The 15,086-nt window shown below is 50.1% G+C and overlaps 1 protein-coding gene across 2 annotated transcripts in view; it reads right to left on the bottom strand.

The window, feature by feature from the left end:
* The window catches only part of CC1H1orf94 (chromosome C1 C1orf94 homolog), a 37,746-nt gene extending 26,194 nt beyond the window's left edge, over positions 1–11,552 (bottom strand). The window contains exon 1 of one of the 2 annotated variants that reach the window (XM_043574415.1): positions 10,381–11,552. In XM_043574415.1, coding sequence (XP_043430350.1) covers positions 10,381–10,709 — 329 coding nt within the window. In that variant the 5' untranslated portion in view covers positions 10,710–11,552. The remainder of the gene's footprint in view (positions 1–10,380) is intronic. The other variant, XM_043574416.1, reaches the window with a different exon arrangement.
* Positions 11,553–15,086: the final 3,534 nt, after the last annotated feature.

Below are 15,086 nucleotides of genomic sequence, written 5' to 3'. Positions count from 1 at the left end.
TTTAGAAAGAGGAAACTGAGGCTCAGGAATCTAAAACGTAAATTCAAGTTCACCCAAGAGCATAAGTGTTGGAACAGGATGGGATCCCAAGTCCACGTGGCTCCAAGCCTCTACCCACAGTCACCACTCCACATTGCCCAGAACAGTATAAGTGGGACACAGAACAGGGGCTTTGAGTTCAAACCCCAGCTCTGTCCTTTCAGCAATTCACTTCCCTTCTCTGCAGGAGGCTAGAGGCCAGGGAGCCAGCCAGGAACTAGGAGGTGGCAGAAGGCAGAACTTGGTGGGCAGGTGAGAGGTTGCAAGTGGGGGTGGGGAGGAGACACCAAAGGTCCCCAGCAAAGAGAAGCCTTCATCGTGGAGGCAGGGGCTCCGGCATACAGCCTGGTCCCATCCCTAGTGGGCACCACCCTTGTTTGACCGAGGGTGGTAGACGTTTCTGGGTCTTCCTGTCTGCATGAGGAGCAGAGACTCATTTTCTGTTGCCTTGGCATATTCATCACAGCACGCAGGATGCCCCACCCCACATGGAGGGAAGGGACACGGCCATCTCGGTCAAAGCTGCCTGTGTCTTCATCTGTCTTCCCTCTCCAGGTGTAAGATTCACTGAACCGCCCTGGGGCTCCCTCCTCATGCACACGCCACAGCCATGCACACACATACCAATCCATGTGTACACACAGACATAGTAGTCATGTACACAAACACACTATAGCCATGTACACATACCCAGGTGCACACACCCACGCACGTACCCATGCAACGACCATACATACAAGGCATGTGCACACACACAACAACCCCACACACACATGCAAACACATGTACCACATCCATGCACATTTGTGCAAATACACCTCACCCATGTGCACTTTCCACACCCACCACAGCCATACACATATACACCCAACACACACATACACGCACACACACGCGCGCACACACACACACACACACACACACAAACACTGCCACAGCCTTGGGGAAAACTGGCAGGAAGGAAAGGCTTGAAAAGGAGGGTGGATTCCACCCATCACAACCCAGGGTCCCAGGCTCTAAAGGGTCTCAGTTTGGGGCAGAGGGTCACTTGACGGAGGCTGCAAATCTGCCATCCCAGCTCCTGTGCAGCTGGGTCCCAAAGGTCCCTGGAAAGCTGCTGAGCTCTGTCTGTCTGGGGAGCGCAGGGGGCCGGGGTGAGGGCCTTCGGAAAGCTGGCCTCCACCCGCCCTTCGCTCTCGGGCTGTGGGAGGATTAAGTGAGAAGGTGAATGCGAAGCACTTGGTAAACTGTAACCAGCGCTATGCAAATGTTAGCAGCTCAGACCGACGGAGAGAGAGAGCCGGTGGTGTGGGAGAGCCAGCCAGCGGGCTACGGGCGGGAGCCCTGCTGACCCCGCGCTGCCCAGGGCCCGGGCTGGTGGGGCTGGAGAGTGGCGGAAGTCGCTGAAACCTTGTCATCGGCACCGTGCGGATGGCGGCGATACCACCCGGCGTTAGAGGAGGCAACCCTGTGAAATCCCTCAGCTGCCCCGATGCCAAGCCTGGACTTCACGTCCCTCTCATTTCTTCGCAAGGCCTTCACGTAGACTAGAGCCCATTTTTTATGACGTCCTTGGCACACACTTACAGCTCACTCAATAAAGCTCAGTCTCCTTCCTTCACGCGCTTCTTTGGAACACCTCCTTCTCAAAGCTATGTCCCTTTTAAATCTGAGGAGCTGTCATCTTTGACCCCCAAAGTACCTGAGAACTTTCATACATATGCACAGGAGTCTGGAAGGAAACTGTTCCAAATGCAGATCCCTGGGCACTCGTGGGGGGATGGCAGTTCAGTTGGTCCAGAGGAAGGTCTAGGCATCTGCGTTCTGAGCAGGTATCCCTCGGCTACCTTCTGTCTCCGCCCCTCTTGGTTTTGATGCAAATGAGGTGGGAATTTCCTTCAGATACCTTCCAGCTCCTCCCAGCTTGCCCCTTAGGGCAGGTGGGACAGAAAGCCAAGAAGGCAGAGCGAGACACCTCCCCCCCACTCCTCCCCACTGCCCCTGGAGGGGACAGGAGGGGACAGGAGAAGCTCAGAACCACTGGGAAGCAGGCAAGGGCGGGGGCTGGCCTGGGACTGGAAGGGTTTGGGGTGGGGGCACTCAGTGGGCTGGAGATTAAGACAGGAGATGCTGGGGAGTGACTACAGCAGTAAAGGAGCTTCGGCTACGGCGGCAGAGCTACAGAGTGATTCGTATTGTTCAAATTATCTTTAAAACTTTTCATTTGAATCTGTTTAATAAGAGAAGGCTTACCCTAAGGAAGAGGTATTTTTTTAATGTGACTTGGGAGCTGAATTGGAAAGAACGTTGCAACAAAGATATTAAAAAGGGGATTAAAACAAACCACCGGTGGCCCATCTCTACAGGCTCCCACAACCTGCGACACAGCTCCTGAAACCATAAAATTAAATTAAAAAGGGGGACACAGGACATGGGACGTTAATCGTGATTCATCTTCCCTCTGCTGCTCATGGCTCCTGGTGCTAAGCAGACACGGAAAAGCTATCCCGATGGGATCCCGGTGTCCAGGAAGGAGCTCAGGTCTCGAAGCCTCAGGGGGTTTCTAGCTCTGCTTCGCCCACTCCTAGCATAGCAGAAGGACTCTGGGCAAGTTGCCTGGACTCTGAGCCTCAGCTTCCTCATCTGTAAAATGGGAGTAATATTGACCATCTACTGGGAAGGGCTGCTAAGACAACGAGATACACAGAAAATTAAAATATAGAGCCTGGCATATATCAGATGTTCGAGAAAACATTAGTTCCTCTCTCTGCAGCTTAAGACAGAGGAGGGAAAAACCCTGCAATGTCTTGCCTTATTGATATTCTGTCCTTGGGTCACTCAATGCTTCCTCTGATGACTGTGACCCATTGCTTGGATCCTGGCCACCTCTGGGCTTCACGCTCTCCTTGCAGTGGCATTTTTATGGTTCATCCATCATTCACTTCCTCATTCATTCATACACACCGCATAGCAGCCACCAAGTGCCAGGAACTCAGCTGGGCACTGGGAAGACAAAGATGAGTAAGACACAGTCCTTGCCCTTAAGAAGCCATGGTCAAGTGGGGGTGGAGGGCTTGTTGCCACAAGGCAGTGTGCAATATGTGCCTGATGATCAGAAACCTCACGCCAGAACCTCACTGACAGATCCCATTGGGATGCTGTGGTATCCTCCCGTTCGGCCGATGGTCAACACAAGAGCTGAGCCCGAACCAACTTTTCCATTCCATCACCCTCATATAAAAGCCATATGGTCCTTAGAGCTAGGGAAGCACTGGTCGTTCCTGATGGTCTCTCCTGCTTTCTCTTATTAGATGATACAAGTTATAGAAACCAACTGCTGTGTTTCCACTATTTGTTCTGGCTGCCAAGAATCCCAAAGCAAAATGCTAGCCTCAGCGGAATAATTTCCATTAGCTGAGGTTTTCTGGTCTAAGTCTCCTCTCGCCATACCATTCTTGATTACTTAACGCCTGTTATTTTATCTTTGATCAGAACAATAATGGTGATGATGATGATGGAAAATAACTTGGGAGCCCTTATCTTATGCCAGGTGCTGTGTGAGTTTTGCATGCACTCTTTCATTAACCTCCAAAAGAATCCTTTAAGGTGGTTCATCACTAAGACATTTTCCATGTTTCAGAATGAAGAAAACGGGGCACAGAAAGTGTTAGCAAGTTGGTTACAGCTAAGAAGTAGGCAGGGATTCTAATCCCGCTGTTGCCTTATTTTGTTTTCTGAGCCACCTTTAAACTCAGGAAAACGAGAAGGCATACGCTTTATTTGAATTAAAAGGAAGAACATGGAAGAGGGAGGAAGAAAACAAAATGTTGAATGGGTGAGCGGTGAAAAATTCAGAAGATGACATACTTATTCTAGGTTTTTAAGGATGGGTAGGATTTCAACAGACAGAGATATGGAAGAAAGACATTCCTGGTAGTGGACTGGTCTGAGCAAGAGCAAGGAGATGTGTGGCTCATCTTGGTTTACAGAGAGTTTGGAGAACAGCAGGACATGCATCTAGACATGAAGGCAGGGCCAACACAAAGATCCTTGAGGACCAGGTCAAGGGGTTCAGAATACCATGAGGGGAGCCATGGAAGATTCCTGAGCAACACTGTTGACATGCTTCAGGAATACGAAGCAGATGAAGGGTGAAGGACATCCAGGAAGGAAAGAAACCAGACACAGCAAGATAAGATGTTCTGTAAACGGCAGAAGAGAGACCAGCAGAGAGGCAAGGAGTCAGACACCATCATGAAGACGACTGGAAGAAGGAAGGGGTGGGGGGCCTTGAACCTCTGGTCTGCCATTTCGTGCACTAATTCACTTGACAACCAAGATGGGGGGGTTGTCCACGTGACTGGGGTCATAGCAGTGGCTGAGACCCAGCCCCAGGAATCTTAAGGGAGGGAGATTCTTAAGTGTCCAGGAGAAAAGGATTCTAACGTGGGGCCCAGGGCATCTTTGACATTTGCAAAGTATGAAAGGATATAAGGATATATTCTTTTAACATTTTTAATGTTTATTTATTTTTGAAAGAGACAGTGTGTGATCGGGAGAGGGGCAGAGAGAGAAGGAGACACAGAATCCGAAGCAGGCTCCAGGCTCTGTCAGCACAGAGCCTGACACGCGGCTCAGACTCACAAACCACGAGATCTTGACCTGAGCCGAAGTTGGACACCTAACCAACTGAGCCACCCAGGCACCACCCCCTTTTATAAAAAATTTGTTTAGGGGCACCTGGGTGGCTCAGTCAGTTAAGCGGCCGACTTTGGCTCAGGTCATGATTTCGCGGTCCATGAGCTTGAGCCCTGCGTCAGGCTCTGTGCTGACAGCTCAGAGCCTGGAGCCTGTTTCAGATTCTGTGTCTCCCTCTCTCTGACCCTCCCCCGTCATGCTCTGTCTCTCTCTGTCTCAAAAATAAACGTTAAAAAAAATTTTTTTTAATTTGTTTAATGTTTATTTATGTTTGAGAGAGAGAAAGAGACAGAATATGGGGGGGGGGGTGCGGAGAGAGAGAGGAAGGAGTATTCTTTTTAAATATTTAAATGGATTTCCTTTCCTTTATTAGACTTTTCTTCCTTCTTGGGTCTGGTTCAGAGTGACACCCACCAAAGCCTGACTCTACAGACCAAGTTCTGTCTGACTTGGGGACATGGGAAGTTTCCGGAGTGCTGCCTGAGGGCCTGGAAGCAGCCAGAAAAGTGAACCACATCCAGCAAGCTCTTGGCCACCTTTCTGCTCTCCTCCAACCCCACACAGGATATGCCCTCAGCAGGGAGCTTCCTATCCTTCCCAGCACCTGCAGAATGCTTTCTGTAGGCTACTCCCTCTTTCTTCTCAAGACCCAGCTCAGGAGACACCACCATGGAGATCCTTGCAGTGACAATCCTGCCATCCTCTGCCCCCAAGGGGCCGTCTCTCCATCCTTCATCACACTCACAGTGCAGGGGTCTTGACTTTCCTTCCAGCTCTCCTCCCGCAGCCTCCTCCAGGAAGTTTTCCCCCAGCCATGTGCTCCCACAGCACTGGGACTTCACCAGCACATTAACCGTAATACGTTGTGATCTGCCTTCCTCAAGACACCAAAGGTCCCTGAAATTCAGTCCCCATCTTTCCCACCATTGTATTTGTTTCCACACTTCATCAGCATGCAGTAAGTGCACAATAAACACTATTGAATGTCCTTGTTGTCAGATGTATCTGGGTCCCTCCCAGCCACCGGAGTGGGAGCTGTTTGAGAGCAGGGCTCCTGTCCTACACATCTCTGTACCCGTGGGACCCAGCACCGGGCCTGGCACTGAGAAGGCGGCGGTGAGTGTTTGCTGAATGAGCCTGTAAACGAAGGAATGAACAAATGCTCCTTCTGAGTCAGGGCAATGGACTCAACAGCAAATCCAAAACTCCACTCCGAGGCTGTGAAGTTTCAGTAACGAGGGGAACGAGTGAGAAAGTAATCCTAGAATATGGGTCAGTAGTGGTTTGCCACGATTCTCTGAGCCCAAGTTTAAGTCTAATTAAAAGGTAACTGAGTAAGATTCTGCAGTTTAATGAACACTAGACAGAGTTATTGATTTCTGCCCCAAAGCCCATTTCTCCTGTTTCTTCCCCACCTCAGTAAATGGCACACTGTCCAAGCAGTGACTCAGGCCCGAGAACCTCAGGTTAGCCTGGTCATCTCCGTTTGAGTGTCCCCAAACCACCAGCAGGTCTGGTGGCTCTTCAGAACACACACTGACTCGCCTGCTTTTTCCATCTCCACTGCACTCACTCTGATCCAGCCACCACCGCCGTGGCACCTCACCTGGACTACTGTGGCATCTTTCCAAGGTCTTCCCACGTCCTCTCTCAGGCCCGCACACCCTCTCCACACAGCAGCTGGAGAGGTCTTTAAAAACAAGTGAATCTGCTCATGCTACACCCCCTTCTTAAAATCCTCCAAGTGTGCCCCATCACATGGAGAATCAAGTCCGAACTCATTACAGTGATGCCCCAAGCCGCCTACACCTTGCCGGCCTGCTTGTCCCATGTCCCATCAAACACCTGCCCCTGTCCCTCTCCATGTTCACCCCCACATCGGGTTCTTCTTTGTAGCTGCTCTCCCATCTGCCTGGAGGCCCTTGCCTGGATTTCACCTGACTGGCTCCTTCTCTGGATCTAGGTTTTACATCCCATGACCATCTCTCCTCAGAGAACCCTTCCCCCACCGCAATCTATCCAAGGGTGTTTCCCCTTGACTTGGTTTTATTTCCATCAGAGCGCTCTTCGCTATCTGAAATTATTTTATGTGTTCATTTTTATGTGTTTGGTTTCCTCCCACTAGAACACCAGTCCTTTTCACATACTGAAACTATCATGCTCTTTTATTTACTTGTTTTGTTTCTGTCCCCTTCTTGAATGTAAGCTCCAAGGAGAGCCTTATCCAGTTCCCGACTCTATCCTGCCAGCACAGTGCCAGGCACATAGTTGATGCTTATTAAATATTTGTTGAATGAGTAATAGAATGAAGGAGTGAATGAACTTTAAATGTGTCCACACAATGAAGCTGGCTCTTAGAGAAAAGTAAATGTGGCATCAATCACCATTACCATGAATACAGAATAGAAACAGGGAAGATCCAATCCGCACTAACTGGATCATACCTGGATTACTGTACTTGATTCTGGTCACTGCACTACCACGAGGACCAGCAGTGCGGGCAGGAAACTGACCAAGTTGGCATGCGAGGGGAAACTTAGAAGACCAGAGATAATCAGTTGTAGAAATAAGAAATCCTAGGAGGAATAGTGTTGCCATCTTTCAATATCTAAAGAGCTATTGAGAGAAAGAGGGGATTGATTTAGTTTACAGCCCTAAAGGCAGAATCCAGATCTATGGGTATTAGTTTGATAGAGATAGATTCGGCATAGGAAGAAAACGGTCTTTCGACAGCCAGCATTCATAGTAAGGGAAGGGACTACCTCACGAAATGGTGAGCTTTCCATCTAAGAAAGTGTACAAGTGGATAACCAGTTGGCAAGAACCTTCAGGAAGAGATTCAAACAGCAGAAGATGGCCTCCAATATCCCTTTCAACCTTGAGTTGTCTGGAGTTTTATGATATGTAGGGATTGAGTCAAGAAAAAAGATTCTGGCTAACAAGAGTTCTAGAACTTACTTCTCTAGTCACCCTGATGGCAAAAAATATCACCAAAACCAGGTCTACAAATTAAGCTGTGGGAACACTAGCTGAGAGGTATCTCGTGGGCTTGCAGCCATCCCAGAAACATACCGTACAGCTCACTGAATTTGAAATCTGTTGTCTATGTGTGACCATTCAGAACACCTGGCTGCCAAATATTGTAATGATCCAAAAAGATGCTTCCATTTCCAGGGGAACATAGACCACACTATCTATTCCACAGTAGCTAAGAATGAACCTGGGTTTGCTTTCTGAAACTCCATCACTTCCTAACTGTAGGGCCTTGGGCAGAGAAACGAACCCCTCCAACGCGTGACCTCATCTGCAAAAAGGATTTCATTTAAAAAGCGGGGAGGGAGGAATCCAAACAAGAATGGCGCAAATGTGGTAATTAATGGGGCTCTGTGACAGACACACAGACATTCACCACACTATTCTATTTTATGCATGGGAAGCTGCATAATAAAAAGTAAAAAGAGGGGGAGTCTGAAATAGTACCAACCTCATGTAGTAATTGCAGGGCTTAAAGAAATCATCATCATCATTATTATTACAAGGAATTTTTACAAATCCTAGTTATTACCGTTATTACCGGGAATGTTTAAATATCCCATTTAATCATCCCAACAGCCCTCTGAAATGGCGGTAATCATCTCCATTTGGCAGATGAGGAAACTGAAGCTCACATAAGTTAAACAAATCCCGCAGCTGGCACAGGGCTGCAACGCGATCTGAAACCCAGTAAGTGACTCCACCATCACAGCTGCCTTGATGTCAAGAATAGCTCCTCGTGTTCTACTTGGTAGAGATCTACGCGGTTATGACATCGCTTATGCATCTAAGGCAGTGGTTTCCCAGCTCGGTTCTCAGTAGCAGAACCTTTTTTTTTTTCCTCCCCAAACGCAGCTTTTACTCAAGACTCCAGGAAGCAAAACCCCAAAAAGCCAAACAGCCCTGTCTGAAGTGGGGATGGGGGCCCAGCAACCAGGCCCCTTGATTCGAGGGTGGCCCCTGAAGCACTCTGGGGTCTGTGAGCATAGTGCGAAAAGCCCATATTTTGAAGCCAGCAACAGCAACAAAACCCCTGAACTCTGAGAATTACATTTAAGGACAGCCTTCTTTGCATAATGCAGCTTTCGGTTTCCTGTCTCTATCACGTGTGATCCTCATTATCGACTCCGTGGTGGACAAGGCAGGGCACATCACCCTTAATTTGCAGATGAAAAAATCAAGGCCAAATGGAGTTAAGCAACTGGCCAAAGGTGCACCAGTTCACTTTTTGGCCAAGAGCAGACTGGAAGTAGAGTCTGTCTCCATTAACTCAGTGTGACCTGGCACAGAGGGTGCCATCTACTGGAAATTGCCACTGACCCTTGGTCCACAAAGTGGACAATCAGCTTCTTGGCCACTGAGAGCTAAGCACAGCCCCAAGGGCCCCCTGCCAAGGCCCTGTCCCAGAGCAGATGGCCATAGGCAGGGGAGAGGGGCTCAGTGCCACTGGAGGGCTGGACAGCAGGACTTTGGCTATAGACAGGCCATTCCCATCCCAGCCATGTCGTGCTGAGCACAGGGCAGGACACTCAATAATAGCTAAAGAGCATTCCACCTTCACCTGCAGCCTGAAAGGGGACAGCAGGTAGGGCGCACCTGGGTAGTGGTTATACTTCACCTTTCTTCCTAGCTCTTTCATAGAAATCCCTGAAACCAGACACATTTGATAATTGCCTAAATTATCCCCCACTCTAGCATCTCTGAGCTGAAGAGGAACATGTGTTGGAACAGGCGACACTTAATTATCACTTAGTCTTTAATTAGCACTTAATTATTAACACTTAATCCATCTGTAAAATGGGGACACTAATACCTGCCTCACAGGGACTCTGGGAGGATTAATTAATGTTTGCAGCCCACTTGGAAGATGCCAAACATTGAACAAGGGCTCAGCACTGGCATTAATGACCATGGTGGTTTACTTGCTTTTCCAATGAGCTCTCTCATCTTCCTCTCCTTGCGGATATCTGTCCCCAACAATATCTGCCCGCCTTTGCCCTGGTGGAGAAACATTTAGCTCTGTGTTTCCCAGACACAGGATTTCCCATCCAGGAAAAGGGCTATTTACAGCCATCTTCCCGCACTTTAATTTTCTATTATGTCCTCTGAATATGTCAATGCCTTCCCAGTAAATATTTTGATGTGTGCTCTTGCAGCGGCTTCTGTGGAGGCTGAATGGGACAGCTGCTCCCTGTATTAGGGAATTCCAGATGTGGTTTTAAACCACCAGACTCATCCGTGCCAATGCGTAGCCTTTGGGGGTTGAGAAAGGGAAGTATCACCCAGTTGCTTCCAGGCAAAGCCACGGGCATCTAACCTTCAGCCCTGGCCAGTGTGGGTTTCCGCCTGTGCAAAATGAAAAATGTCCCCGTAGTGGACTGATAAAGGGGCAACAGAAACCCAGCCCTGGTCTGGCCCTGCACCCAGTAAGTCCAGGACCCAGTCACCTCCCTTATAAAGATGGGACGAAGGACCACAACAGATGGAGGGAAAGTATACAGCCTTTACGGTTTAACCAGACTGAACAATGGGCCAGAACATTCCCCCAGAAGGTCCCACTTCTGCTCTTCCCTCCTCCCCTGGTGCCAGCTACATAGGGGGGACACTCACTCTTCTTGGAAGCCGAGCCCGTTGTCTCTTGGAGTCCCAGTCATGGGGGCAGACAGCTGTTCCTTTGAGGTCCTGGGCTGCAAGGCCTCGGGCAGGCCTTGAACTCTCTTCCAGATTTCGTGGCAAGTCTTGTCTAGGCTGTCTTGGGGTGTGTCCTGGTGGATCCAGATGTATCTGGGGAATGGGCCCAGGGCGGAGGGGCGCTTGGCCACCAGGGCCGAGGATGAAGGGAGCCCATTCCCACTGGCCATCCTCCTCCTCTCTTTCCGGAAGCTCCTTTGTCCACCCAGGGCTCCAAGACAGGGGGACCATCCACCACGGCCCCTCATTCACCGGAAGGGGAGAGGAGGAGGGGCAGAAGCAGGTCAGTTCTGTCTGGCTGTTCCTCCAGCAAGGCGACTATGTTCAGAGGCCTTCGATGTGCGTGTGAGTGGTGGCTGGAGGGCAAGTTTCTTCTGGGGAGGGGGAGCTTAGTTTGATTTCTTTTTATTTGCTCTCTCCTGACTTTTGCCCCCCTCCCCCTCTCCCTTAGAAGAAAATATTTGAAAGTCAACAAAAACCAGTAGCTTAGTAACCGTGGAATCCCCCTGAGCTCAGGAACCAGGCGCCTGAGCGGGCAGAATGACATCTGGGAACAGCTGGAGGGGGAGGGCGGGCTCTCCCCACAGTCCCTGGCACACCCCCGTCGTGAGGCGCCCCTGACACCTTGCGGAGCCTGTGGCTCAGCCCACTGTCGCCCGCTAAGCCGCGCGGATGGATGGGCGAGAGCCCGGCACTGGGCACCTTGCTAGGCGCCGTGGGGGCGGGGACCCGCCATCAGCTCCTCAGTGGGGCCTTCCCAGGGAACCCTGCGCACCGCCCGGGGCCAACGGCCCGCCGGCCCCACCTAGCTCGCCCCTCTGCCCGCCCGCGTCCCAGTCGCCAGCGCCGCTCCGCCGCCGCCTCGGGCGGGAAGGCCCCCGGGAGTGAGGCCGCCCGCAGCCCGCCCCGGCGCCCCCAGCAGACACCTGCCGCGCCCCCCGCGCTGGGCTGCGCTCAGCCTCGACCGGCCAGGGGCCCCGCGCCTCAACAGGGCGCTGTCTCGGCGGGCCGCGCCGGACGTGGCAGCTTGGGCCTATTTGCGTGTCGGTGGCTCCCACACCCTCCCAGTCCAGCGCCAGAATTCCTCTGTGGGTTTCAAACGCAACGGCTCGGTGCGCGGGCCGCCTCGGGTTCGGTGCCCAGGGCCCCACGGCGGGGTGGGGGTGGGGGCCCGGAGGACCCTTGCTGCTGTTGGAAGTCGAGGGCGCCGCGCCCCCGCCTGGCCCGCCGCTCCGTATGAAACCTCCGCGCCTGCCTGGGCCCTTGGCCCTGGGTCGCCTCATTTTACCCCAAACGGCCACTATGTTGGGAGCTTATCGTGTGCCTAGCGCTGGGCTTTCTGTGTCATATGCAACCTAACAAGCTTGTGAAGTTAGCACCACTGTGCCGCGGGGCCGGAAACCCAGTCTCCGAGTCAGAAAGGGGTGTGTCCAAGGCCCTCTTTCTAGTGGATTCAAACCCAGCGCGACCCCCACCCGCCCCAGGCCTGATGCTGAGCGCTCAGCCTTTGAGATCGACCAGTCCCTCCTACGCTGGGGGTGGAGGGTGGGCAGGTAGGAGTGGGGTCAGGGGCTCAGGTGCGGGAAGAAGGGCTAAGTTAGCAGTTTGCCCCCCAGTGGGCTCCCCCCCTCTCACTGGATGGGCTTCGCAGAACTCGGAGCTGACACAGCACCTTCCCCAGGCTCTCTGACCCCACGAATCATTGTTCCTCCAGGGTTTCACCCAGTAAAGGGAGAACCAGATGACTGGAAAGAAGAATGGACGGGAACCCGGACCCTGCCACCACCTAGCTGTGTCACGCCAGCCAATTTTTTGACGTCTCCCATGCTCCCTCCTTCATTTCCCAGTAGTGACTGAGCACCTCCTGGTGAGCGTTGGGGCAGGTGAACAAAGCATCCTGGGGTCCCTGCTCTTATGGAGCCTATATTCCAGAGCAGGGAGACAGGTCACAAACTAGCATAGCAAGTAAATAAGCACCAATTGCAGATGAAATAAGGGCCCTGATGGAAACTAACCAACAAAGGGAGGCAAGGGAGGGGGGAATGTGGCAGAATTAGATGGATATCCAGGTAGGCCTCTTCGGGAGCTAAGGTAACATTGGAGATGAGACGGAAGGAAGAGAAGGAACCTTCTTCTGTAAAATGGTGTTGATAAATTATTATGAAAACCACATTTCTGGCACATAGTAGGCACTCAATAAATATGTGCCGGATGAATTAATGGTATGCCATACGTAAAGCACCTGGTGGTACAGTGGGTGCCCAACACACATCCTTGCTGTTTGGAGAAGGCCCGAGTTCCTGGAGATGTTGACTCTCAATTTTGAAATCCGAGCTTCGTTCCCCTTTGATTTTCATTATAAAATTGAAGATGTGCTCCTTTGGGGAAAATTCTGAGGATCTAGACTGAATAAAATTATAGTTAAGAATGTAGAAAACCTTTTAAGATAGTGTATTTAAAGGAAAAGTGATCATTTCTGATGAAATATTAATAGTTCTGAAAATGTCACTCAGTGTTTGTGCTGCTTGGCATTTGGTTGGCTAACACCTATGCTTAAAGCAGTACACCAACAGCCCAGCACTGCCCAGGCCACAGGATTCTGGAAAGTTAGCCAGCTCACTCGCTCCTCCTCTTTCTCCCCTTCAGCAGGAGACTAGGCAACAGGGGCTAAATTGGAAAGGATTGCAAAAATAATAACAATAATAAAATGTAGCAGGGACAGGGAATAAAGATAGGGGCATGTTTCTTGGAGCACACAGCTGAGGTTTCTAGAAGATTCCGCAAGGGAACGCCTGGGTGGCTCCCTCAGTTAAGCATCCAACTTTGGCTCGGCATGATCTCACGGTTCATGAGTTCGAGCCCCACATCAGGCTCTGTGCTGACAGCTTAGAGCCTGGAGCCTGCTTCGGATTCTGTGTCTTCCTCTCTCCCTCTGCCCCTCCCCAGCTTGTGCTCGCTCTTTCTGTCTCTCTCAGAAATAATAAATGAATAAACCTAATAAAAAATAGAAGATTCTACAAAAAAACATAAGTGAAGTGATTAGAAATCGCATAAAACTATGTCCAATATGGTAGCCACTTGCCACATGTGGCTATTTTAATTCTATTTTAATGTAAATAAAGTTAAAAATGGTAGCTCCTTAGTTCCATCAGCCACATTTCAATATGAGTCTGGTGGCTACCATTTTGGACAGCACAGAGAACATTTTCATTGTCCTAAAACACATGGACTCTAGAACCAGACTACCTGGATTCAAATTCCGAGTTCATGTGTTCTGGCGATGTAGATTTAGGCAGGCTACTCTGTGCCTTGGTGTATTAGTTTTCTAGGGCTGCCAGAACAAAGTACCACAAAATGGGCGGCTGAAACAATAGAAATTTATCTCTTCACAGTTCTAGAGGCTAGAAGTTCAAGATCAAGGTGTCGGGAAGGTTCCTGGTGAGGCCTCTCTCATGGGCTCACGATGGCTGTCTTCTCCCTGTGTCTTCGAATGGTCTTCCCTCTGTGCGTGTCTGTGTCGTCCCCTTATAAGGACACCAGTCATATTGGAGTAGGACCCACACTAACGATCTCATTTTACCTTTACCACTCTTTGCAGGTTCTATCTCCACTTCTAAGGTATGTGAGGTACTGAGGGTTAGGACTTGCACATACGAATTTGGAGGGACAGCACGTAGCTCACAACACTGGTCTCATCTGTAAAATGGGATGATAAGGAACACCTGCTTGGTAGAACTGTAGATATACTATTACTAATGACTATTTAACACATGGCAAGTCCCTAGAATGCCTGGCACCTAAGAGGCACATAAAAGTGCTGTATATTAGTTCCTTTACATTGATTACACTGATTCCTTTACAGTTGATTACATTAAAATGTGTGCTACTGGAGTTTCTAAATAACAGCTTTTGTGCTATGTGTAGGGAGGGAGGACTTTAGCTGTACTGGGGAAATTGCTCTGTGATGGAGGGACAGACTCCAATCATCAACTAAGCCTTTCTAGGCTTGGTTCATTTTTGAGCATCTGCCACAGACCAATAATATTGTGCGAGGCGCAGGGCTAGGAGGTAAATAAGACCTCTCTCTAGCTTAGAGACTGTTACAGGCAAGTGAAGGGAGCAAAGCATTCCATAGGTGCTTGGTACACAGCAGATTGTGGAGGAAACTGAACTTATTCCATTCTTGTTCAGTATAGGTGGCTGTGTTCCTCCAGCACGTATAGATCTGTGTGCCCAGCACACGAAATGGCATCTATCACCACTGAGCACTTCACTTCAAGCTCTGGAAAAGGGCAGGGACCAGGCCTGTCTTCAGCACCTTGAGCGGTAGGTTCAATTTGTTTGGACAAATTCTTCAATTACCTGTTACTGCCCTTATTACCCTGGGCAGGTTGTTGAACCTCTGCATACCTCAGTTTGCTCATCTGGGAAACAGGGATAATAAACCTCATAGAGTTGTTTTGTGACTGCTGAGATAATGCAGGTGCACAGCTTAGAACAGGTACCCAGTGGATATTAAGCTATCGTTATTTAGGATTCAGGGATTCTTGCTCTTCTATTTAGAAGCAGGGAATCCTCAGGAAGAAGCAAATCTCCCTCCCTAGTCTCCAGCCCAAACCTCCACT

Source organism: Prionailurus bengalensis, chromosome C1, assembly GCF_016509475.1.
Source record: "Prionailurus bengalensis isolate Pbe53 chromosome C1, Fcat_Pben_1.1_paternal_pri, whole genome shotgun sequence".
NCBI classification, from domain to species: domain Eukaryota; kingdom Metazoa; phylum Chordata; class Mammalia; order Carnivora; family Felidae; genus Prionailurus; species Prionailurus bengalensis.
Note: the sequence above shows the minus strand (reverse complement) of the source record. Positions and strands in the feature narration are given on the sequence as shown.